This window comes from Balaenoptera physalus, assembly GCF_965194825.1.
Source record: "Balaenoptera physalus genome assembly, chromosome: X".
In the NCBI taxonomy this organism is placed as follows: Eukaryota; Metazoa; Chordata; class Mammalia; order Artiodactyla; family Balaenopteridae; genus Balaenoptera; species Balaenoptera physalus.
Window position 1 is genome coordinate 21,784,605 of NC_138903.1, and position 26,469 is coordinate 21,811,073.

General features: G+C 43.7%; 2 protein-coding genes and 1 long non-coding RNA gene across 8 annotated transcripts in view; 1 reads left to right on the forward strand and 2 right to left on the reverse strand.

The window, feature by feature from the left end:
- PDK3 (pyruvate dehydrogenase kinase 3) overlaps positions 1-12,121 on the forward strand; it is a 76,767-nt gene extending 64,646 nt beyond the window's left edge. For both annotated transcript variants that reach the window (XM_082447214.1, XM_082447213.1), the window contains one exon: positions 1,622-12,121. In XM_082447214.1, coding sequence (XP_082303340.1) covers positions 1,622-1,652 — 31 coding nt within the window. In that variant the 3' untranslated portion in view covers positions 1,653-12,121. The remainder of the gene's footprint in view (positions 1-1,621) is intronic.
- Positions 1-26,469, reverse strand: part of LOC309653016 — a 633,104-nt gene that overhangs the window by 274,289 nt on the left and 332,346 nt on the right. The gene's annotated exons all lie outside the window — the stretch shown is intronic.
- The window catches only part of PCYT1B (phosphate cytidylyltransferase 1B, choline), a 178,489-nt gene continuing 171,191 nt past the window's right edge, over positions 19,172-26,469 (reverse strand). For 4 of the 5 annotated variants that reach the window (XM_082447234.1, XM_082447239.1, XM_082447233.1 and 1 more), the window contains one exon: positions 19,172-23,147. In XM_082447234.1, coding sequence (XP_082303360.1) covers positions 22,935-23,147 — 213 coding nt within the window. In that variant the 3' untranslated portion in view covers positions 19,172-22,934. Of the gene's footprint in view, positions 23,148-23,386; positions 23,487-26,469 lie in introns of all 5 variants that reach the window. The other variant, XM_082447237.1, reaches the window with a different exon arrangement.

The window sequence follows — 26,469 nt, forward strand, 5'->3', positions numbered from 1 at the left end:
CTAGAGGAGTTTGGTTTGTGCACATGAGTGTGAGTGTACACACAGGTGTGTGTAGACACGCACACCATTCCCGGCGGAGATTAAGCTAAATTAGCTTGAAACACCTGGATCACTTTCCCTTGATTCCATTTTCAGTCCGTATGTAAGTCAAGTAGCATGTTGGGCATTGGTGTGAGCAGTTAATTCCAGCTATGGCTCTAGTAGGGGGAGTTATTTGGGTAGCACAGAAGCAGTCTTTATAAACATTAGGTCCATTTGGATTGTTAAAAGATGGCCTTTGTTGAATATTGTTTTAAAGGCTGTTTAGGATTTCCCTGGTGGCACAGTGGTTAAGAATCCGCCTGCCAATGCAGGGGACATGGGTTCAAGCCCCGGTCTGGGAAGATCCCACATGCCGCAGAACAACTAAGCCCATGCGCCACAACTACTGAGCCTGCGCTCTAGAGCCCTCAAGCCACAACTACTGAAGCCCGTGTGCCTAGAGCCCGCGCTCCACAACAAGAGAAACCACCGCAATGAGAAGCCTGCACACTGCAATGAAGAGCAGCCCCCGCTTGCTGCAACTAGAGAAAGCCCGCACGCAGCAACAAAGACCCAGTGCAGCCAAAAATAAATAAATAAATAAATAAAAATTTTGAAAAAGTCTATTTAAAACTTTAAATAGTTTAACGGGTTGTATACTGCTGATTAAGTATGAGCCTTCATTTCTAATATCTTAGACAAATTTTAGCAGAAAGCAGTTTTTAAGATTTTAAAATGGTTAGCCTGATGTTTCAATTATACAAATAGGATAATTGGTGGCCACCTTTGGAAAGTATTTAGTAGGTATGGTAAATTCACTAGGGGAAAGAGAAATTCTAAGAAAATTTATTTCCTAAGCAGATTTTTAATTACAGCTTTATTGAGATATAATTCAGCCTTTTGAAGTGTACAATTCAGTGGCTTTTGGTATATTCACAGAGTTGTGTGATCCTCACCCACTGTCTAATTTCAGAACATATTCACCATCCCCCAAAGAAACCCCATACCCATTAGCAGTGATGCCTCATTTCTTTTTTTTTTTTTTAATTCAACATTTTTTTTTAATTTTTAAAATTTATTATTTATTTATTATTTTTATTTTTGGCTGTGTTGGGTCTTCGTTTCTGTGCGAGGGCTTTCTCCAGTTGCGGCGAGTGGGGGCCACTCTTCATCACGGTGCGTGGGCCTCTCACTATCGCAGCCTCTCTTGTTGCGGAGCAGAGGCTCCAGACGCTCAGGCTCAGTAGTTGTGGCTCACGGGCCCAGTTGCTCCGCGGCATGTGGGATCTTCCCAGACCAGGGCTCGAACCCGTGTCCCCTGCATTGGCAGGCAGATTCTCAACCACTGCGCCACCAGGGAAGCCCAGTGATGCCTCATTTCTAATCAGGTTTTTAACTGAGAGGAAAGAACTGTTTTAAAGTATATATAAGTCATTAAATGGTAATTCATTTTCTGTAGTAACCATAGAGAATAATTCTGAGATAAGGCACGGGATTTTGAATCATCACTGTAACTAAATGCTCTGAGTAAGTCTTGGGTAAAATAGAGAAGGTTGTCCTCATAAACTCACTGTGGATATTCCCATTATTTTCTTTGTAGGGACAAGTTCAAGACTAACAGAACTTTGTAAAGAACTGAATGCTTCGGTCCTCTCCATGAAGAAAAGATGGTCTTCTGCAAGTCACCCAGAAAGAACTCCTTTCCTCCACCGACTCTGCGTGTGGCACTATAGTTAATCCAGTGTCTGAATGTGTATTTTCTCTCTGTATGAGATGGACCTTTTCCACAGAAGTTTCCTGTAGCTACTTCAGATCTTCCACTAAAGTAGTAACTTGAGTCATTTTTTGTAGTACGTTGTCGTGGTTTGGTTGGCGCCTGTCATAAGGGGACACAGAACCTTGTTAGCACTCGCGTCCTCATACCTCTGTCCTCGTTATCATAGAGTGTCTGCAGTCTCCCCAGATGTCTCAGCTCCCTCCCCATTCCAGATACAGCTGATATCTACTGTTGCTCTTTGCTGACCAAATACCATGTTTGTCCCAAACCACCAGCTAAGGCCTGGGGAGTCTGGAATTTGAGGACGTCAGCTTAGCATGTCTTGATAATTCGGTCCCTGGGCCCTTCCTTTCTCTTACGCATCCCTCCTCACTCTCTGATTTAGACTTTGGCCTTCTTCCATCTGACCGGATTCTCATTGTGAGGTATGGGTACTTTCGTGTTAGATCTTCCTCTTGGATGCATAGATTTTATTTTGAAATTCATTTGTACACTTCCATTCTGTCAATTAAAGCATTCCAAAAGTTGTCTTGGAATTTTTCACTTAACTGCTTGGTTTCAAAGATCTTAGGTGAAAGTCTACCTTCTGGTCATTATGAAGTTCATAAAGAGTGGGAAGTGGAATTTTTATGCTTATGTAACAGTTTTACCTCTGAATACTGTCCTTTTGTCATGTTATATTCCTTTGTAGTTTTCTAAGTCCCTATGTGATGCACTTTACTAGTCGTAAAATAGACCGAAGGGAAAAGTTCTTTCTAGTTTATTTTGAAAAATGCCCCAGGTCTTCATAATTTATATTTTCATGAAGTTTAGCCGGTTTTAGAATTGTCTATCTGATTTTCACCATAGTTTATTTTTTGCTGAAAGGTGGACTTGGCAGAGGACTTGGGGTGAGGAAAGAGGAGCCATGTTGTATTTACTCTTAGAAACAGAAGCTGAGAGTCCAGATTAAAATTCACAACTTATAAAGCTCCACAGGATGTGTTTCTCTTCACTATAATTTTTCATATATTTATGATCTACTTTGACTTCTGCTCTCTTTTAACATCCGTGTAAATGTTTCCATCCAGTGTTTAAGTATTGAGTTCTCTGAGTTCAGAGCTGTCACTTGTAAAGTATTCCTCCTTCTTTAGTCACAGTTTTCCCCTGGGTGGAGTTGTGCTCTGACCAGCTGCGCTTGGCTTGATGGCACCTCTGTTTCTCTTAGTTCCACCAAATCTGATATTCTTTCATTTTATTATGTTACCTGAGCTCATGATAGTTCTTTCATCTTTAGAAAGACCTCATCTCTCCCATCCTTAGAAGGCTCTCATCAGGGGACTCATAATTATTCAGGTAAGAAAAAGACCGACGTACTTCCAAGATATGGGTGATGAGGTGGTCCGTATGGAGGTCTGTTTCCTGAAGACTGAGTTCCATATGATTATTTCCTTGTGGTATAAAGATGTAAAAATAACAGCCCTTTATTTTTAAAGACTCCAGCTTTCTTACAAGTTTCAGATCATCTGTCAGTATCTTACTTGGCCTGCATTTCCAACCACAGCCCTTTACACTTTCACGTGTGATATGCTGTAAGGGAAGGAGGCAGCAGATTCGGGAGTGTTCCCTCCTGCCTTGTTCTGTGTGCTTGAGGAATTCCCATTGATTGTTATGCCCTCACCCCAAGCTCCATGTAAAGGATGCAGATGGAAAAGCTGATGTGAAAAAAGCCTATGATATTCCTCTCTTTTCAGGTCTTTTTCAAAAGTCAAGATTTCTTTCAGTGTTTCAATGACTTAACTGGTAGTCCTTTACTGATATACTTTTTAGCTTACTCATATCCATCTGACACCAGGACAATCTTGCCTCACCTGTCTTTGTTTTCTGCATTAAGAAATTAACTTTGCTTCCGAAGCAACCATAAGAAGAGTTTCAGAACATCTTGCATTCACACAATTTAGCTGCCCCAAGTATCCATTTATCCTTCCTGTTGGCTGTACATCATTCTCTGAACTTAGGTGCATCCCTCTGGCTGGTTGCTGTGCTTTGTCTCTATGTATCTGGTCACATTTCTACATGTTGTAATGTACATAGACATTAACCTTCTTTCAGCTAAATTTCTTTAGTCCTCCCAAATTGCCCTGCATTTCCCTCTCATTTACTCATCTTTAAGTATTTGGGGACAGTGTCTACTATTTGAAGTAGGACCTGGCACATAGTAGGTGCTTAATGAATATTAGCTGAATTAGTGAATGGAAATTGACAGACATTTACCTCGGGTGGTGGGCAACATCTTTCTAAGTTCTTAAACTGTCTTTGTTTCCAAATTAAAAATAATTCCGGTCAGGAGCTGTGAGCTGTGGAAGTACTGAATTTCCTTTTTATAGTGCTAAGAGGTGACTTGAAAATGGAGAGAAACAAGAGGAAGGAAGTAGTGATGGATCCATGGGAGCCATCTGATCCTTTCATTGTCTCTGAATGACTGATTTTGACTCCTTAATATAGTGGGTTCTTGCCATCCAATCGGGTGACGTGGTTTTATACCCTTGCTTATAGATTCCAAAGAACTTTCGCATACAGCATCCTGTTTGATCCTTCCAATGCCACGCGGTGGACCATGCAGGTATTATCTCTCTTTTTCATATGAGTTCCAAAGCAGTTCAGTGGTTTGCCACGGTGGCATGGAAGAACCAAAGTGAGTAGTTGGGTCGTCTTGTTCCTAGGTCCATGCTCTCAGCGATGCACCAGGTAATTAGCATTATCTCTTTTTTGAGGAGTTTCTTGGGTATATTAACCCTCAAGGGTAAGATATAAACCAAAATTTTTCTGTAGTGTCAGAGAATTTCATTCAGGAAAGGTTTTCTTTTGTGTGTTTTCATTTTGGCATAGTTAGTGGAGATAATCGAATGGATTTGGCGGCTGTTACCTAGAAAGGCAGCCGACTTTAAAGTGTATAACTGTAGGTAATTACTGGAGTTATTTAGACTTAATTCTATGTTTGAATGAAGTCAGTGCTCGCTGCCAGCCTTCTCATACAATGACTCCACATTCGAGAGTCGACGCTTTTATCTCTCGGTGGACTGGATTACAGTTTCAGTTGGATTTTCTCGCATAGTTACAGATGCCTTTCTGTTGCCGTCTTTTATGAACAGTAACTTGGCTGTCTCTCAGATTCTTGGAGCACGTCTTTTTCCCCTCAGTTCTTTGGAGACATCACTCTGTTGTCTTCTAGTGTGTGGTGGTTCTGAGAGGGCTGAGTCCAGACCGATTTTTCTTCCCCTTTTGTAGATGAACTGCTTGTTTGCCCTGAGTACTTGTGATTTCTTGTTTATCCTTGAAATGCAGTAACTTCATTCGAGTGTATCTCGGGGCCAACAGTTATCTGTTGGCTTTTTCTGGTACTCAGTGAGCATAAGACATTGACATTCGGGCCTTTCTGCATTTCTTATCGGTTTATTGGCTCTCTTGTTCAACAGTCTGTCCCTATATTGGCTCTCTGTTCTCTGTCCTTCACATTTATCTTTCCTTTGATTGCTTTTGGTCTCCTTGTCTTTCTTCCTGCTGTGTGATTTTTTCCTCAGGTCTTAACCTCCCATTTCACTGATTCTGTTTTCTGTGGTATTGATTCTGGGCCCCAATGCTTGCCATGTGGCTTTCACTTCTGCTACAGTTTTCTTTTTTTTTTTTCCTCTGTGTCTTTCCTTAGCTCTGCCAGCTTTTTCTCTCATTGTGTTGTCCTCTTTGACTCCTTATTTCGTTTCTTGGGAAGCTGAACTCTGTTTTCGTGGTTTCTGAAATGATTCTATTTCCAGAATGTGTTTATCTATCTTTTGCTTCTTTCATTCCTTTTGTGTTGTTTTGCTTTTTTCTTGTTGCAGAAGTATTGTGATGGCTTTTTTCTGCTTATTTGTTGGTCTTTGCATGGGACCATTTCTATCTGCCGAGAAGAGTGTGGATAAATCCTCCTTGACTCCTCCTTTTTCAAGTGAGAAGCATTTGATCACCTGCGCCCCTGAACTGTAAGGCTGGATATTGATGGAATGTAATGGCAGAGGCTGTCTTTGTTTTCCATGCTGCTATCTGGACGCGGGGGAAGGAGGAGTGAAGCAAAGCGTCCTTGGAGTGCCTTCCGTGGACACTGTTGAATCCTTCGCCCTGGGGGGGCTGGGTCCCAACGGGGGAGAGGATTGCCCTCGAGTTTCCCCATGTCCATTAGATGTCGCCCCAGCAGGAGTGTGGTGGGTTCGTCCCTCTGCTCTGCTGGATTATATGTAGTCAGTGTTTGTGTGTTTGGCTCCTGAGTTACTGTTTCTCTCCTCTGCACACGAACGGCGCACCTGAGATGTCAACCACCCCGCCTAGTTTTTGCTTCGGGAAACATGCCCACGCAGTGTGCCCTCAGCTTGTCCTGACCGCCACCAGGCTTTGTTTCTCCAAGTTAAGAAATGATTGGTAGAGTCCTTTGGAACGCTCTCAGCAACTGCCCAGCAACTGTGGCCTGCTTGACAGCTTCGAGGACCCTCCTCTGATTAGTCCTCAACTTGGTTGTCAGACGCTCTCCTGGAGTCCTCGGTATGGGGTGGTGGCTTTTATTAGTTTCCCCATAGACAGCTTCTTTTTCAGCTTTTGGATGTATGTGTTGAAGGGCAGGAGCACTTATATAAACATGATTTACTCTGCCATCTTCCCAGCCGTCCAGCTGCCTAAACATTGACTTTGAAGATAATGTCCTTCCTAATCATAAGCTATATGTTAGTCAACAGATGGAACCAATATCACTAGCTGGAAAGCACCATTAATAACTTAATTAATACAGGATTTTTGTTTATTGTTCTTTGTGGAAAGATAACTTTTAACTTGGGTTCCTGATCCATTGATTAGAGAGGTCAGTACCTTCTGGTTTGAAAACAGGGGGCATGTGACATTTTCATGAACTTAAAAAGTTACCAGCCATTGACAGTGATTTATTAGTTAATTAAATATGATGGAATATTTCAAACTAGCACATAATCAGAATTATCAAGAGAAGTTTAAACTATTTTTTACTAACAGGTTGCTAGTTGAGCCGCCCAATGGAGGGTGGTGACCCTATGAGAGCTTTACTGTGACACAGGTTTTCTTACCTGTCTTTTCATCAACCCATCTTAAAATGTGGTTCATTAAGAAATAGGAAGGAGTTAAGTCCTCATCAGGATGATTGCTGATATTCATGAATATACCTTGAGATGGTTTGTAAGTCTGGGACCTACTGTCACACAAACTGATATTTCAAAAGTGCATTTATAGGGGGATCACAGATTGGGGGTTTTATTTCGCCTATTTGTAGGATTGAAGCCTCCTTTCCTCAGTGGGCAGCGTATTCCACTGGGCACACTTTCCTCACCTTCAGAGCCGAGCATAGTGATCAAGGAGCGGGAGTGACAGCCTTGCTCAGTGCCTTCCCCTCAGGTCAGAGTCTTGGCCCTGGTTCCATCCTGGTGTGAAGTGCAGAATGGAACACATGTCCACGTGTGAGGGACGGAAGAAGTGAAGGTGGTAGACAGAGGAGTTGTGGAAAGGAAAGCCATGTTCATTCCTCCCTTTAAATAATAGCGAGCGTCTCCAGCGCGCTAGAAATGCCCAGTGCTGGGCACGTGGCAGTGATGACAGCAGACGGGAGTCCTGGCCTCGCGGGGCTCACGTTCGGGCTGGGGGTCAGACGAGACACTCAACAAGGAAAGTTTCTAGTACAGTTGGGAGAAAAATAAAGGCGGGAAGGGGGTTGCAAAGGACGAGTGGTGGTGGAAGCACCGAACCCTGTAACTTGTTTTCATTGTCACGGACGGGTGGGTTCCTTGGACGAGGAAGCATTGGTGAGCCCTGAGTTCTTGTCTCCTTTGTGTCTGTTCATCTGCATCTGGAGAGGCCGTCTTCTGGGCCTGGCTCCGCGGGGCGCTGTGACTTTGGGTCCAGGAGCGGGCTGAGCCCTTTGCGGGGAACCATGGTCAGGTGAGGGGAGCCAGCTTTCATCATCACATTGCACTGAATGGTGTGGGCTGCTGTTTCCTCGTAACGAAAATGCAATCAGAGCAGTTCCAGATGTGTCTTTGTAGAACTTCAGAAATCATGATTGAAACCAAATCTTCCCAATTCCAGCTTCTGGCTGATGATGCTGGAGTGAAAAGAGCTGCTTGTCAGGAGGACATTAACGCTTGCGAACTGGTTTGAGAGGTGGAGGAAAGGGTCAGCCAAGGCGGCTTCCCTCTCAAGTCTGTAGGTTGGCATTAGCTGTGTTCAACCCCCAAAATGAAGAAAATAAAATGACAGCAATATTGAGGTCACACAATCCTTGAGAAACCATTGTTTCTGCCTTTTCTTTCATCTATCTATAAAACCTGGACTTGACTTGCCCAGGATCCCAGTGATGGGGTCAGTGGAGCCAGACGCGGGCAGCTACTTATGCTGGGACACAGGTGGCTCTCGGTGGTGGTTCTGCTCCCTTGGAGGCAGCAGCAGAGCCTGGGAGGACACTTTCGGTTTTCTGACACCTGCCTGTCTGGTCCCAGGGAGGGTAGAGCTGAGTGCTGTGGCAGGAGAGGGGATGAGTTGAATTATTCCCATAAGTAGAGCCGATTTGTCGCCCTTTAAATTGACTTATTTGCATATAAATGAAAGCACCTTAGGGCATCACTACTGAAAGCCTCCAAACAAATGTCTGATGCAGTTAAGTGCCTGCATTAAAAGAAAGCCCACCCCTTATCTCGCATTCATATCCTCGCAATGTTTAATAAATCCATAATAGTATTTGACTTCCCGTCTCTGTATCCTTTTCCCTCCATCACTGCTGACTCTGCAGGGGTGGCTCACTTCCCAATTTGAAGTGGTGACTTCAGTCTTTGATGGCCTCTGCACATCTCTTGAAAAGGATAAGCAGTAGAGCTTGATGCCTGGAGTCCCACGGTCCAGTTTGGACTATTGGCAATATTTTTGGTGGGATTTTTTTTGATGTTAGAGAAATGAGTAGTAGATTTGTGGTAACAGTGGATCCAGGAAGCTTGCAGTGGAAAAGAGGATGAACTTAACCTGAAAAATATTTCTCTGTTCTATAAATCTCTCAGTGACATTTGGATTAATCAAGCATAATTAAATGTAGTTAGATTTTTGTCAGATTGTAGTTCAAAATAATATTCATCTATGAAGAGGGTAATATATTCTGTAGAAATTTTATTAAGCACTTTAGTTAAGCAAACACTAAGGAGAACAAAATCAGCCTCAGGAAGGTTAATTACTAAAAAAAACAAAGTATAGTAGATTATGTAAATCATTTTAATTTTGAATACCATGTCTTGAGCTTTAATTTACATAGAGAGGTATTTTGGATTTGTTTTTCATATCACATTTTCCAAAAGTACAAAATGGTAATTGCATTCTTTAAAAGTTCTCATCATTTGAGGATTCCATTAAGTTTGCTTAACTTTTTCATGTTACATAGTTTCCAAAACTGAAGAATTGCAGTTGCATTCTTTAAAATGCAACTATTTTGGGATTCCACTAAGTTTGTTATAATTGTAAGAAGTCTATTTTTATTTCTGTACCTTTAAAGAAGTGATCTTTTAAGAGAAGTATTGGGAGAGAGAATGTATGTGAAAGCATCCCGCCCGTGCCTGGCCTCTCCCTAAATAAAACGATTTTTTTTTTTTTAAAGAACAGAAGAGTTTAGACTATAATGATAAATCCTTTTATTTTAGTTATTTCTTTAAAGGGAGAAGTGAAGAGATCAAATTGATCTTGTAAGTTATACTTTTTGGACTCAGAGAATTACATTTTCACTACCTTTGCATGTCTCAGGGATAGCCTTTGATAAGAGTCCCCATGAAAATCTCTGAAAGTCTATCCTGGTGTGCTCAGATTTGATAGTTCTTGTCTAAATTTCTAGAGCTAGAGTTTCGAGAGTATTGTCATCTCAGGAACACAAGATTACCCAAGAAACTTGAACTTAGCCCTTATCAGCACTCAGATTCTATGTGCTTCTAGGCTTTTTCGTAATAAAAGGACACCTAAAAGTCCTTTGTTTAGTAGGTATACAAAGACCTCTTTATCACTCTTCTCTGAGATTTTCATAGAGAAATCCTGGAATTTGATTTTGTTGATGATTTTGCTTCTTGGCTTTTCAGTGAAGATTCTTTTTCCCATTGGATTTGAATCCTTGTAGGATAATAAAATTTCACTTAAAAGCACATTCTATTAAATAATTCTAACTTTTGCCAACCTCAGAATGGCCTGCTGACTTTTGCAAATGGGCCAAAACAGCACAAATGTCAAAGATCATATGTACTCTAAGCAATATGTTCGCCCTGCAGTTAGCAAAGTGAAGAAATGTCTAATCCTGGCACTTACGTACGACTGGCTTAATGGCTCTTCCGTTCATCTCTGCCTTCCAAATTCATTGAAAATGACACATTTAGAATGGAATGCTTACTGATAAAAGAACTACTTAATGTTTTAAAATATTCTTACCTTGAGATTCTTTTTGAGAGAAAACGAAAAGAACCTTAACATTCAGTTCTAACTGTTTTGGCTCTTCATATATGCCAGGCATTAAAAAGGCAATGACAAAAGTGAAATCTCATTGGAAGTCAAAGGCATTTGCCGTTTGGCCATGCTTGATATACAAGAGTGATGAGGAGTTGGCGAAAACAGGCAGGATGAGTATAAAATGTTATATTGCTGTTTCTAATACATCATGGCACCCCTTTCTTATAAATTCCATCTTCTTTTGTCATTTGAACTTTTATATCCATGGGAAACCTCAATCAGTATTTTAAAAGGCACTATATTTACATGAAGAATTGGCCTGTGCCTTTATCTAAAACACTGCTGAGGTTACTATTCCCCATGTTTAATTAGAACAAATGTTTTAGAATAATTACAGCTACAGCCTGTAAGTGTAGGGATCTGAAAACACTGAAAACCGCCGGCCATTGGAGAGGGACCAGGCAAGATCGCAGGCTTCGCACCCTGGCTTGCCGATCGCCATCAGGACGCAGGTTTTGCCTGGCTGTCATAACCAGCATAAAACCTAAAATAGAAGGGGCTTGCCAAGATCCTGTATCTGCTCCCTTTTTCTCTAGCTGCCTGTGTGACTCTTCCAGGGGAAAGCATCACGTAAAGTCCTTTGATATCTTGCTTTTTACTTTTAAAATTCCTGTTAGAGCTGGCATGTGAATTTGACCAATAAGTTGTGCATATGCTTAAAATTCTTTTTTAGACTAGACCGAACTAAATGTATCTTGGCTCTGAGGAGACAGCCAAGGCAGGGTTTATCTAGAAAGTATAAAGTATTATGTATTTAAAAAATGCAAGTTGGCTATATTCACTGTTGGAGGAATTGAGCTCTGTTGCCTCTTCCATTGTTTCTCTCATGTTCCTTGTTATTATTCTGTCCTCTCGCTGTGCTGCACTGGAACCGAATGCTCCACTCTGATTAAAAACCCAGGCTGTGCTCGAGTCCGTCCTGGACGACATGATGCATGTTTTAGGAGAGTGAACCCTATCACTTTAGCATCCTGGCTAACCCTGATCTCTGCAGAGTTCCTTGGTGTTAAAGTCATCTGAGGTTGTAATTGCTGCTTCAGGTTTATATACGCATCATGCCATCTGTTGGTCTAAGTTCACATCCTCACGAAAGTACATGAGTGCTTGTAACTTCAATATTTCCCAGATTTAGAACACAAGTTGTGAATAGTTAAGAAATGCTTGAACCAAATAAGAAAAGTCAACGTGGAGTAAAATATACCATTGTGAACATATTTAATGCTGCATTGAAATGTAAAGTCACTTGGCTGATTTTTTCCATCATAACTCCTTAACTCATAAAAGCAGTGTCTAAACTGGGAACAATAGCTGATTTAACAAGAGAAGAAGAGTAACGTGTATATGAAATGAACGTTCATTACAGTGTTTGTACCCCGAAGTCCAAATCTGACCTGGTTGGCTTTGGGCAGCTGTCAGCTTAGTTACAGTGAAATGTACGCGTGTGTCCAGTGTTCACAAGCTGCCTTGTGGTTCGTAGAGGGAAGCCCGGCCCCTCGTGTTCTGTGCTGTTCTGTGGCCTGGCTGGTACACACTGTTACAAGTGAAGAATGACTTTAGTTTGAGGTAATTAGTCGCTCCACGTTCCGTGGAGAAAAGTGTTTTGTTTTTGTGATTGTTGGAAAAACATGACCGGGGAAGTGTGTGGCTCAGATCATGTTCCCCATCAGTCGCGGAGCCATCCTTGGTGTGTGTCAGAGCCCGACGAGTCCCGGAGCACATGGACAATGGTGTACTGCAGTCATCGAACAATAAAGTGGTAGTTGTGTTTCACTGCGCGTCAGTGTGGTCTTTTCCTGAGCTCTTGTCTGTAGTCTCATCCATCCCACCTGTAAGCTCCGCCGTCCGCTCGCTCGGTTTCTGAAATTCAGTCCGTGAACAGCACCAGGCACCTTTGCAAATTGCTGGGAATGGGCAAGAGTACTTTTTAAAATGTTTATTATCACTCAAAGGAAAGACAGGTTCTTTGGATTCTCTGTGGCAGGGAACATACAGCTCGCCTTTTGGCAAAATAAACTGCTTAACAGTGAATCGTTATAGCGGTAGTTTTCATAATATGATCCAGAGATTGGAGAAAGGGGACCATACAATATATTGGCCAAGCCAGGACACTTTTGACAGTGAGAAAGAGCACTGTTAATAATTACGCTGTAAACCATGTCAACAGATGTAAACTGGGACTGTCCTGGACAAATTGGGATTGACTGGCCATGGACCACCTACCCCAGAATTACCTGAGGTGCTGGTTAAATGCTGATTCCTGGGCTCTGCCTCAGCTCTTCTGATTCAGATTCTCTGGGGGGGAGGCCTGGGAATCTTGATTTTAACAAATGCCCCAGGGGAATTCTTTAAAAAATGTAAGTTGGAAACTGCTGCCATATGCAGAAGATAAAAAACTTGACATTTTCAATTAAAGAGCTGTTGGTTCCATGGTCTCTTCTGAGGAGCTCGTGCAGCACTGACACCAGAACCCAGTGCCTCCGAAGACACTTGGCTGCACTTAGGTACTTCCTGACTAACTAAGAGGTGGGGTCTTCGTGTTATTTGCCAATGTGTCATTCTTTTACTAAGTCTTCAATGATGAATGGGTATCTTTTTTCAAATTTGGGAACCGCACAACTGCCTGTCCTGTGTTCTCATCACTAAAAAAACTTCTAGAAAGTTTGAGGCAAGAACCTCGGGTTTGGATGATTCTTGGGGAGTGTTAATGTCAGGAAATCAGTATGTTTGCCTTGGTTCCCCTACCAGCTCCCTGTTAACTGTGCTTTAGTATCTTCATCTATTAAATTAGGGAGTTGGACTGCATGATTCCAAGGTTCTTCCCAGGTCTGATGTTACAGGGCTCTCTTTAAAACCGAAAATGTGAAACGATTACTAATCAGCTGCTTTCATGTTGTGCTGTATCTTGCCCAAAGAATACCAAACCACTGACTCTTGAAAGCGACAGTGGTTTTAGTTAGAATTCTTAAATCGTCCATCCAGCAGTCACTGTGCTAACGCGTCATTCACATCTGGGGAAGAGCATTCTTGCAGCAGCCAGTCCTGCCCTGTTTGAAATTCAGGAAGTAAGTATGGTTTAGACTCACAAAGAGACCCTCGCTCAAGAGTCTGTGGTTCCATGCAGCTGCTGAAGAGCATTGCACTGGAGTGTCCGTTTTTACTTCCTTGTCCTCATTTCAGAATTCATGTTTACAAATGATTATCTGCTGATGCTTTCAGGTGTTCACTTCATAGTCACAGAGACGTACTCTTTGATCACATGCATAAATTATAAAGCATCACATAGGAGGGGCTGCCTCTGGGAAGGATTGCTGCAGACCGCCGTCCACCACTAGAACTCTGTGATGACGGGCACGTTCTCTAGCTTTGCTGTCCAATATGGCCACCACTAGCCACCTGTACGCTTAAAATGTGGCTAGTTCAACTGAGGAACTGAATTTTTAATTGGTATTCATTTAAATTCAAATAGCCACCTGTGGCTAGTGGCGACCATACTGGACAGTGCAGCGATGTACAGCCATTACACGCTGTTGCATTTTTTAAAATTAACATCGAGTACCCATTTTCACCAGTCATTGGGTTGGGTGCTTGACAGTACCCTTGTCATTTCTAAATGTTGGTCTTAAAATGAATCCTTTGTCCTCTGCCTACTGATGACACTTCCATCAACATAAGAGTCTCTCTTTGGATAAGAAAACAACAAGATGATACCTCGACCTTTTCCTGTCCTAGCTGCTTGGCACGTCACTTCTCATGTTTGCTACAAAAGGCATTGATTGTCACCCTCTTTGAATCCAGTTCTCTCAGAGGCTCACTTTGTTCTCTGAATTGAAGTATTGACTATAGCCTGGAGGGTCTCAACCTGGCCACATTGGAATCTCCAAGTCCTGGGGCCCATTTCAGATCCACTCCGTCAGATGGTGTCTGAGAAGTCTTTTTTGAAGAGTTCTCTAAGAGATTTTAACATGTGACAGGACTGAAAAACCACTGATCAAGTCCAAACCACAGACCAGCCTCTGAGAGTGGCTAAAATGCTGGCAGCAGCAAATCCTGTCTCCCTGGCATAGAGCAGGCCTAGGGTCATTGATGTTCTATTTAATAGGTAATTGGGAAATACTTAAGAGAGAAAAGGCCTTGTCGATTTGGATTTCGGACAACTGAGCAGCTTTGCTGTTTCCTTCTGTGCAAGAAACTCTAAGCTAATGCTACTCTTACTGTTTTCTGGCATTCTTGTCCAAACAGAATTTGCTAGTGCTCAAACAAAGTAAACATGTTCATGATTTCAACAACAGTGATGGATGCAAAAGCGTTCAACAGTTCCTTAGTAATAGCTTAATATAATAGTGTCATTATTTCTAAAGTTAGAGATAATTATTGTCACCTTAGCACAATCACTGGAACGAGCTTCTTACATGAAAACTGCTCTCTTTCTAGGGCTTCGACTGGTAACAAAATAATAGTTTATGAAAGCAAATTCTGCCCCATTATTCTGGGAGAAGTCCATCAGCCACCCTGCAATCGAAGAATCTAAGGTGAGACATCGAATGACCATCTCGTCCATAGATCAGCTCTGTTCAAATAGAGTTCATTCCAGGCCAGGGCCCACCCCTGTTTGGTAAGGCCTTTAAGGAAAGAGTGTGCTGACGCCTTGTGACTTAGGTAACTCGCCCAGAGTCTTCCTATTCACGGGCCAGCTGAGGGGTGACGTCACCAGCCTCCCCCGTTCAGCATTCTCAACAAGTGGTTTCTCATAAATAGAAAATCTACTTTTACGAATCTATTTTTTTTCTATTTTCCCCCATTCTGAGTAGGAGTTAGCAATCTTTCTTAGCACTCTGGGAAATTTAGAGTACTCCACCCCAAAGAGATTAGAAAAAAAAAAAAGTGAAATTAGTAAGTCAAATCATTGTCAAGTTCTATTTGGCACAGTCTGAAACATGGACTGTTCATCAAGAGCTCAGTAAAGCCAGAAGCTGGGCCAGTCAGAGGTCAGAATTGAGAGTCAAGTTACTGAACTAAAATTGGGGTGGGGGGAGGGATTGTGTCCTCTTTCATGTTTATATCTCCAGCACCTACGAGCTCACGTAAATGTTTACTGAATGCTTCAGACAGGAATGTATGTGAGACCTTAAGTTAAAATGCAGATCAAAGGCAACCATGGAAAAATAAGTTACTCTAGAAAGGAGCATGGCGTACCTTGATACTGGATGGCTGGAAGTGAGTCCCAGCTTAAACTGGCTGTGGTCAACCTCCAATGACCAGAAAAACAAAACCAAAAACAAACCAGGGGGAGCATTGGTAGGAAACAGATTCTGCCTGATAGCCAGAAACTGTATTCCTTGGCTTATTTCAGCAAGAATGTGTCCAGTGATCAAAGACTTTGGTTAGCTACCCTTTCACTTCTTGTCTTCTTGGTATAGCCAAATATGAATTGGAGGATATGTACAGAGAACAGGGAGGGAAGCTCTTAAACTTCCTTCTCTACCAGCCACGGCTCCATGTTCATGAGTTGAGGACCCAACCTTTCCTTTCCTCATGGACCAATTAGCCTGTTCATTTGGGTCCAACATCTCCCATTATACCTATTTCATGCTTCTCTTGTGGATGTCAAGACTCAAAAGAAACATTTAAGGGGTCCATCACGAGTAGATGTAGGAATGTTAAAAAGAGGAACACGAATCTCTGCATGAGGGTTACTGCTCCTCAACTCTGTTAGGATCTGGAAAAAGGTTCAAGGGTTTATGACCATTGTCTTCAGTCATAGAATTATGGCCCCCCAAAGATGTCCACGTCCCAATCCTTAGAACCTGGGAATGTGTTTTATTACACGGCAAGAAGGAATTAAAGTTGCTGATGACCATAAAATAGGGAGCGTGTCCTGGATTATCCTAGTGGGCCCAATGTAATCATAAGGGCCCTCATACATAGAGGAGAGAGGCAGAAGGAGTGTCACAGTGATGTGATGTGAGAAAGATTGGACTGGCCATTGCTGGCTTTGAAGATGGAAGGGGGCCACGAGCTAAGGAATGCAGGCTAGAAAATGCAAGAAAGTGGATTCTCCCCTAGAGCCTCCAGACAGGAATGCAGCCCTGCCAACACCTTAATTTTAGTCCAGTAAGACCCATTTTGGACTTCTGACCTCCAGAACTGTAAAATAACACACCTGTGTTGTTTTAAGCCACTGAATTTGTTACAGCAATAGGAAACTAACACACATACCTCTTCAACTACTTTATTGTTAATCCCTGGGTACCAGATATGGGAAAAAATGGAAAAAGAATCAATGACTCTGTGTCAATGTCAGTTTGTATGGTGAGACCAGTAAATGGCATCTTGCCAACATCCGTCCAGTGGAACGTGATTATCAGACAAGAAAGTCTGGTTATCGCCTCAAGCTATGTAATGAGTCATGTCCTGCCACGTGCGTGGCAGAAGATGACAGGTTTTCTTTGAACTTGGAAATTTTAGAGCGACAAGTTCATTTGCAAGTATAAGAAGTTGAAAAGGTCCCTGTGGAAGAGGTAAAGTGTCCCAGCTCTTTCAGGTATGGATTCATTAATTCTTTTAAAATGGAAGATTATGTATCAAATATTTTAGTTATGTCTAATCCCTCCATCAGAACTCAGCTTTTATGAATAGAGTACAGTAACCTTGCAGATTAATTCCTTTCCCTGCCCCCCAAGAGAGATAACAAAGGTAAGGAGAATAAAAATTGCTTACAGGAGACAAGTCAACCCTACTCTGAACATTTCTCTTCAAGTTTCCCACATGTGGTCAACTGCAGCTGACATTCAACCAATGTGGTGGTGTTTTTCTAGAATATAAGTTATGGCAGTACAGGGCCTAAGGTAAAGATCAATTAGCACCTGTGGATGTTTATGCTCTTAATGATATTTCAGATTTTACTGGTTCTTCTTTATTTTAAGGATTTTACTTGATGGTTTCGTGAAGAGTTTGATCACTGGGTATACACTTGGTGCTAATGAACTGTCTCTCTTTGTCTGAAAAGCATCTCTGTAGGAGTCTTTTTATCTAATAGCCTCTGCTGAATACCTGGAGAAGTTGCTTAAACATTCAACTCCAATAAGCTGTGAGGACTTCAATACAAGAGGACTGTGTGTGTGTGTGTGTGTGTGTGTGTGTGTGTGTGTGTGTGTGTGTGTGTGTGTGTAAACATTTTTGATAGCGCACCTTTTAATCCTAGGGGTTTGTTAACAAAGGCTCATTCTCTTTGGGGCAAATATCAGAGTTCTTAAACATGAGTTTTGTTATGCCTTAGAACTGATTTTCCCTTGAGAACATTTCTGAGGTATCATGGAAAGTGAAGAGGAAACCTGTAAGTGACTCTAAATACAGCCTGTCGAGAATGTGTTTGATCTGTATGGCAAAAGCCCAGTAATGTGGTCTGTGAACGATAGGTATTCTATTTTTAAATAAATTCCCTTGCTGCCTGCAGGCCTAGTTCTATTTCTTCTAGAATCTAGGCTAATGTTAGAACTGTTGTCATTTCAAAGAGCTAAACCCCTCCAGATGGAGTTAATAGACGCTCCTAAATTCGGCTAGTGGAGGGCATGAGCACAATTCTCAGAACATCAATCTGCCTTAATTGTTGACATTTGGAATCCTGATTGAGAGCCTCCACCCCCATCTCTCTGCTTCCAGCTGACCAAAGGAGCTTTTCCCCAAGGTTGGAGAAGTGGTGGAAATGGCCACGCCCCAATGTTTAAGTCCAGGTGAAAAGCATGCCGCCAGGCAGCTAGATAAGAAGGGTGGGCGGAGCATGAGTGCGGCACTGACGCCGTGGCTTGTGGAGGCCGCAGGTCAGGTCTCCAGCTTCCCAGTGAAGGGTAAGCACTTCCTCAGGTGGCTCAGTGACAGCGTCATAGCTGGAGAAGCTTAGGGACGACGCAGGCTGCCTCCTAAATTCAGAGACTTTTACGGTCAAAGGAGACCTCAGAAACAATTTCCTTCCACCCCTTCATTTTACAAAAGCAGACGCTGAGGTCTGAGAAGTGAAGTGGTTTGGCCGAGGTCAGAAAGCAAGTTGGCGGTGCAGCGTACAACTCAGGGTCCTGGCCGGGCTCCCTCCGTGACCTCCCCTCCAGGTGAGTGCTCCTAAGCAGCCTTTTTTTTTTTTTAATTGAAATATAGTTGATTTACAATGTTGTGCTAATTTCTGCTGTACAGCAACTTGACTCGGTTATACACACACATACATTCTTTTTTGTATTCTTTTCCATTATGGTTTATCCCAGGAGATTGGATATAGTTCCCTGTGCTATACAGTAGGACCTTGTTGTTGAATCCATCTACTAACCCCAAACTCCCCCTCCGTCCCTCCCTCACCCCTCCCGCCCCCTTGGCAACCACAAGTCAGTTCTCTATGTCCATGAGTCTGTTTGTTTAGTAGATAGGTTCATTTGTGTCATAGTTTAGATTCCACATATCACTGATACCATATGGTATTTGTTTTTCTGACTGACTTCGTATGATAATCTCTAGTTGTATCCATGTTGCTGCAAATGGCATTATTTCACTTTTTTTAATGGCTGAGTAGTATTCCTTTGTATATATGTACCACATCTTCTTTATCCACTCCTCTGCTGATGGACCTTTAGATCGTTTCCATGTCAGGCGTGAGCCGGCTGGCAACTCCAGGCTTGGCCCCGTGCTGCACGGCTCGCAGACCCATCATTCTGAAGGGCTGGGGCCCAGCTGGGTGGAGGCAGGACAGCGGCCACACCTGCACTCTTCCATATTGCGCCGGAGCTCATGAGTGGGAATGCACAGCACCACGCTTTTAAGAAACACAGTAGGCAAAAGTGCAATTCTGCATCCCTTTATTTATAAACAAGTTGGCAATGCCGTGTCCCATTGGGGAGCAGGAGTGGGTCTGGAGCGGGGAGGGGGATGTGCAGGGGTAGGAGGGGGTGGGGAGAAGTGGGGCTGATTCCGGAAGTTTGCGTTATTCAGCACCAGAGCAAATGCTTGGGCATAAGGTCGGGCTTTAACCCAGGCGAGTCGTCGTCTTCTTGTCTCACATGTACAGCATAGTCTTAAGTATGTATGATCTTCTTATGGCTTTGTCCCGGGACACGTTGCAGGGACACAACAAAAAACTCAAGTCTAGAGAGAAGGCAGAAGTTGCAAACGCCTCATGAGCTCATTCTGTTTTTTTAAAAAAAGAAAAATCTGATGGCCAAGACTAGTGCTGAACGGATGCCTGAGGAACAGGAATATCTCTGCTCCCTTCAGGCTCATCTGAGTCAGCTGAGTGTAGGTCGCCTTCTCGAAGTCTCTCCCTGGGGTATGCCTGGGTGCTAAGTCCCGAAGATGGAGAGAACGAATCCATGCTCTTCCGTCCCTCCCTCCAAGGATGGACTCTCAGTAACTCCAGCCTAAGGCATGGAGCAAGCTGGCCATCCCGCAGCTGTGTCTCTTCCCCGCAGAGCAGGTCAGAAGGCAGACTTAGGTCTTGGGATCACTCCTCTTGAGGCTGGTTTCCTTTGCCTTTGTAAAGTCCTGGCCCACGGGAGTTGGCTTGCCAGAGACAGGCCATTCAATGTGACTATGACATTACAGTTGCCCCATGTTTTTAGCTGGTGAACATTTGACTTCAGGGTCCCCAGGAGTAAGATGTGGCAGCTAATGGAGAAGGGCTGAAATGGGGAAGCTGGACGGGGTGGGGGGACGGGAACCCACATCCTGCACAGGTACCCACTAACCTTGGGTGGCTGTGAAAGAAAGCCTGCCTCCTTCACCTGTTAGGGAGTGACTGACACTTGTAAGGGAGCGGAAAGGAACTATGCTCCCCCTCCCGCCCATCTTCATGTAACCTGCCTCCCTCCATGACCTAAATTGCTCTTCTCCAGCCCTCAGTCCGAAGCTTCCTTCCCTGTCTAGGGCAAAAGAACCTTTCCTTGCTTTTTGTCATTCCTGCTTACCTCTCCAAGCTTGTGTCACACTTTGTACGTCTCTCATTCCAGCCTTAACGCACTCTTGGCCATTACTGTTGACTGGCCGGCCCAAACAAAGAGCCAGCCCATCTCCTCCCAAGCAGGGGAGGAGGGGCAGGGATAAACTGGTGGCCAGGAAGCATCAAAAGTTGGGTTGCAGGATCTCCTCATTCCTTCTCGGTAATCTCGTAGCCTTAGGGTGGGGAGGTATTGTTACAGGTCAGGAGGGGGACAGAGGGTGAGACTTAGAACCCACTTGGGGGTTGTTGCGGCCCATCCCTGGGATATCCCAGGCATTGGTCATTTCCCATAATTGGCAGCTAGGATGGCACTGAATCTGATGAGTCATGTAAGCGGCACCTGTCAGTGTGGTGTGTGAGGCCTGAAAACTTAGAATCTGCCCGATACATCAATTCCAAGCTGTTTGCTCCAGAGCAGGAATCAGGTAAAAGTGGATTTATCTGCTCTGGGCCGTGGCAAAAGCCCATAAAAGGCATTCCCAAGAGAGTTTCCCCTACAAAGGGAGGCCCTGAAATGGTTTGAGCACGCAGATTTTCTTTAACCTTCTTGCCTTTCTCCAGGCCCCTCTTTCTCCTTTTCTCTTCCCTTGTTCTCACTGCCTTGCCTTGCCCAGCGGGCCTCCTCACCCTGTCACCGCTCAGGAGATGGTGGGCGTACATGCCCAGTGTGCCCTGGGTACATGACGGGAGAGAGACCAAACGGGCCCAGTGGAGGAACGGGGCCTTTGCCCCTCTCAGCAGAGCAGTGCTCTGGGCCTTGACGGCAACAAGTTTTCTTCGCACGCGCCATGTTCCCACCAGCTCTCTGTCCCGTGAGTGTTCGACACAGTTCTGGAGGAAGTGCCCAGAACAAGGGGGTCCCCAGCCAGCTTAGCCTCATGGTTTTGCTTCCCAACAAACACCACTTATCTCCAGGTGGGTAGGGAGGTAGTTCAACCCCAACACGAGGGGGAAAGACATGCCACCTTCCTTCACTGGTTGCCCCACTTGTCACCCAGAAGGCTGTTTCCCAGGGTCTCTGAAGGGGAGAGTTTCTGTCACAAGAGATGCCGGGCTCTGTCCGCAAGTTGCTGTGTTGGGCCTCTGGCTTTACTGGGACAGCCAGGCAATGCCTCTTCTACCCAAGAGTGTGGTTCTACATCTTGCCTCTACCTGCTCATTTCTACCTGTGCTTAGGGAACAGTAACTTCAGACAACTCAGCGGGCATGCTTAGCGCCTTCATCCCATTTGAAACCTAGGGCCGGGGAGGTGGGTGATTACAGGACTACCTGGAACGTCCAGATGCTGAGGTTCCCGCCTTGCTCGGCGAAACTATTCAGAGCCTTCCTCTACCCAAAAAGATGATGGGAGGCTGTGAGCACAACATGCTGATTTCGTGGCTGGGACATTTCTACAGGAATGCAGGATGAGCTTTTGACAAAGTGCCCAAGTCACAAGGGAACCAGGTAGTTCTTAAGACCAAGGGTTTCAGCAGGGTATTAGGGTGAGAGCAGGAGAGGGGGATAATGTAAAATGCCACCACCATAGATTCATATTGCATATGGTACACACCCTGGATGGCGTATTGGGAGCATACATAGAACAGATACGTGCAGGTAGCACCCCCTATTGGTATACTATGTGGTTTGGTACATCAAACCGTTACTTGAGGTCTATGAAACTGTTAACTGGTCAGAAATGGGAAAAGCCATTCCATAATAGCATCCTTGAAGGAGAAGCTTCAGGAAACATCTACCACCTGCTAAACTTGGAGCCAAAGCAAAGCGGCTCCTTTATATACATATACATATATATATATATATATATATATATGTATGTATATATATGATGTTCTGTTTTGTTGCATTTCCCACAGATTAAGGTAGTTTCTGGAAAACAATGAAGTCAAACCAATGATGAAAGAGTACAACCAGGAGACATTACACCTTAGGTGGCGTTCTCCTTGACAAAACTGTCCTTGGAATAAGAAGTTGAGGTTCACGCTAGGTGACCTTTGATATATGTAGCCTAAAGCAAGGCTTGGTCTAGACGCCACGTTCCTGGAACTGGAAAGAATTGATGCAACTGTGTTGCAACATCAGGTCTCGTGGCTAAACTGAGAAGGTTGGCATTTGTAGCTTGACTATTTCAGAAGCACTTTGCCACCTCTACTGGAAACATTATTCTGGCAGAGCTTGGGTGGTAGGAGGCAACGTGCAGGGCCCTTAGGAGCTGGAAGTAGTAGATTTAGGGAACAGCCGCTTCCACAGGTGGTATATCTGGTGGGGGTCAGTGTAAGGAGCAAAGCAGAAGGCACCCCACTCAGTACAAGTCTCCCAGGGGTGCTCTGCACCTTTCCTTAGCAAGGTTAAAGGAGAGTGGTTCTAGATGATGCTAAGGCAGTTTGTATAGTTTGTCCGGCGGGAAACGTCCATGCAGAGCCCAAGTCTTAGGCTGAGTGGAGACTGAGGGAGAGCTGGTCTCAAGGCCTTCCCGTAGCAGAGCTCAGGGTCTCCTGGCTGAGCTGCAGCTCCTGCGACTGTTTCCCTTCCCACACCACTCAGGCGTCCCCCGTGCCCCGCCCTCCCCCCAGCCTGTGTGGCGTGGCCCTTGTTGTCTGCCGGCAGCCTTTACTTCTCATCCTCATCCCCCTCGCTCATGCTGCTGATGGAGGCTGAGGCTGCTTTGGGTGAGGAGGGGGGTGAGCTTTTGTTTGGGAGCCACGGGAAGGTGGGCGACGGCGAGCGTGAAGGGGACCGGCTCCTGGTGGGGCTGCTCACAGGGCTCTGCTTCGGGGACAAGGCCTGCAGCATCCGGCTACTCCTCTCCTGGAACATCTGCTTCTAGAGAGAGAAGGGAGAGAAGGCGTCTGTTAAAGGAGCCTTCTGAGGCGGTAGGGAGACAAACAAGGCAGGAAGGACAGCCGCTGCTCTAATACCTGCACGCACAAACGCAGGCTCGCATGCCAGCCCATGTTCCCCAGGCTGTCTCTGGGGAGGGGCTGAGTGAGATTCTGGGGCAGGAAGATGCTGCCGCATCAGATTATCCTCCCGGCTGGTTCTTGGGACTCATCGCTTCTTACCGCCTTTTCCTCCATCTCCAAATCGAACTGCTGCCTATGCTGTGCCAGGCAAATGGCAATGTCCTCGGTACTTCGAAGTGCAGCAGGAAATAAAACAAAACTCCCTATTCTCATGGATATGAGGGAGGAATCACACAATAAACAAACAAAATATGAGGTGTGTCAGATGGAACTATGGTCTGAGGGAAAACTAAAACGAGAGAGGTTAGCAGATGGGGGTGTGGGCCGGGAAGACAGGTGGGCTGCAAAGGTCAGTAGGGCGCTCAGGGAAGGCCTCGCTGAGAAGATGCTGTCTGAGCAGAGACCTGAAAGAGGTGAGGAGGGGACCACGTGAATGGCAATCGGGGGAAGCACGTTGCAGACAGAACTCCGAGAAGGGAGCACGCAGTGCACGTCCCAGGACAAGCAAGGAGGCCGTGGGGGCTGGAGTGGAGTTACCTGGGTGAGGAGGGGCATGGGGGGAAGAAAAGGATAAAGTTGGTGGTCATATCCAAGCTGGGGCTTCAGTGACATGCGGGAAGAGGGGGTGGAGATGGGTGGTGAGCCCGTGGGGCTGGATGAGGACTGGCTTTCCAAACAGACGGTGCTAAGTAGACAGGGCTAAGCATAACTGCTTGGCCTGACTGGACCCCAAGTGCCTATAGGGTGACAGTAGTTGAGGCTGGAGCACCAGGAGGAGATGGATTTCTCCTGAAGAGCCCCTGGAACATTTTAATCAAGAGAGGGGTATGGTAAGATTGTTGATGTAGAAATACCTTTGGGTATGAGCATAAAAGCAAAAAAAGAAACCATGAAAAAAAAGATTGATGTTTGGCTATATAAAAAATTTAAAACTTCTGTACCTCAAAAAAAAAAAAACTATGAAATAAGGTACAAGGCAAATGAAAAGGGGAAATTTTTGCAACATTTAAATACAAATTAAGCATTTTAGTATATAAACAGAGCTTAGAAACCAAAAAGAAGATAACGAGCATTTGGCACATACAGGTAACTCACAAAAGACTTATAAATGAACTCTAAAAAATGTTTGGCATCACTAATAAACTAACGCAAAATGATTGATGTGAGATACCTTTTTTAATATATCAGATTGCTAAAGATATTTTTCATCTTCCCAACCTTTTAAAAGTTTTTCCAGTTTTGAGATAGAATTGACATACAATTCAGTTGTATGAACATACAATTCAATTGTATGAACAATTGAACTTCTCTTTCTGGTTCTTCTCAAACTATATACGTTTAAGGTGTACAGCATAATGATTTCACTTAAATCGTGAAATGATTACTACAGTAAGGTTAGTTAACATCCATCATCTCATATGGATACAAATTTTTTTTTCCTTGTGATGAGAACGCTTAAGATGTACTCTCAAAACCTGCATATATACCATACAGCAGTGTTAACTATGGTGATCATGTTGTGCATTACATCCCTAGTACTTACTTATAACTGGAAATTTGTACCTTTTGACCCCCTTCATGCAATTTCCCCTCCCCATACTCCCTACCTCTGGTAAACACAATCTGTCAGTGAAATCATACAGTATTTGTCTTTCTCTGACTTCTTTCACTTGGCATAATGCCCTCAAGGACCATCCGTGTTATCACAAATGGCGGGATTTCCTCCTTTTATATGGATGAGTAATAATCCATTGTGTGTGTGTGTGTGTGTGTGTGTGTGTGTGTGTGTATAAACCACAACTTTATCCATTCATCCATCGACAGACACTTAGGTTGTTTCCATGTCTTCACTATTACAAATAATGCTGCTATGAACACGGGGGGTGCAGTTATCTCTTCAACACAGTGTTTTCATTTCCTTCAGATATAATAGTTGACCCTTGAACAATGGGGGGGTTATGGATGCTGACCCTCTGTGCTGTCGAAAAATCGGTGTAAAACATTGGAGTTGGCCCTCTGCATTCACAGTTCTACATCTGTGGATTCAACCAACTGTAGATCATGTAGTACCTTAGTATTTAATACTGAAAAAAATCCAAGTATAAGTGGACCCATGCAGTTCAAACCTGTTCAAGGGTCAACTGTATTCCCACAAGTGGAAATTCTGCATCATATTTTGAATTTTTTGAGGAACCTTCATAATGTTTCCATATTGGTTGTACCAGTTGACAATCCCACCAACAGTGCACAAGCGTTCCCTTTTCTCTACATACTTGCCAGCACTTGTTATCTCTTGTCTTTTTATTGCTCACACTCTAACAGGTGTGAGATGATATCTCATTGTGGTTTCGATCTGCATTTCCCTGTTGATTTAGTGGTGTTGAACATCTTTTCATGTACTTGTTAACCATTGGTATATCTTCTTTGGAAAAATGTCTATACAGGTCCTTTGCCCATTTTTAAATTGGATTACTTGGTTTTTTGCTATTCAACTTTATGAGATCTTTATATATTTTGGATGTTAATTCCTTATCAGATACATGGTTTGTAAATATTTTTTCCTTTTCCATAGGCTGTCTTTTAATTTTGTAGGTGGTTTCTTTTGCCATGCAAAATTTTTCAGTTTGATGTAGTCTCATTTATTTTGTTGCTTGTGCCTTAGGTGTCATATCCAAAAAATCATTGCCAAGACCCATGTCAAGGAGTTTTGCTCTGATGTTTTCTACTGGGAATTTTATGGATTGTGATCTCACACTGAAATCTTTAATCTATTTCAAGTTAATTTTCATGGGTGGTGTAAGATAGGGGTCTACTTTCATTCTTTTACATGTAAATGTCCAATTTTCTAGCACCATTTATTGAAGATACTGTCTTTTCTCTATTGAGTATTTTTGGCTCCCTTGCATGGGTTTACTCCTGGGCTCTCAATTCTGTTTTGTTCGTCTATGTGTCTGTTATTATGCCACTGTCATACTGTCTTGATTACTACAGCTTTATAGTATAGCTTGAAAGCAAGAAGTGTGATGCCTCCCACTTTGTTCTTCTTTCTCAAGATTGTTTTGGCTGTCCAGGCGGGGTCTTTTGTGGTTCCATATAAATTTTAGGACTTTTTTTCTATTTCTGAAAAAAAAGTGCCATTAGAATCTTGATAGGAATTACATTGAATCTACAGATGGCTTTGG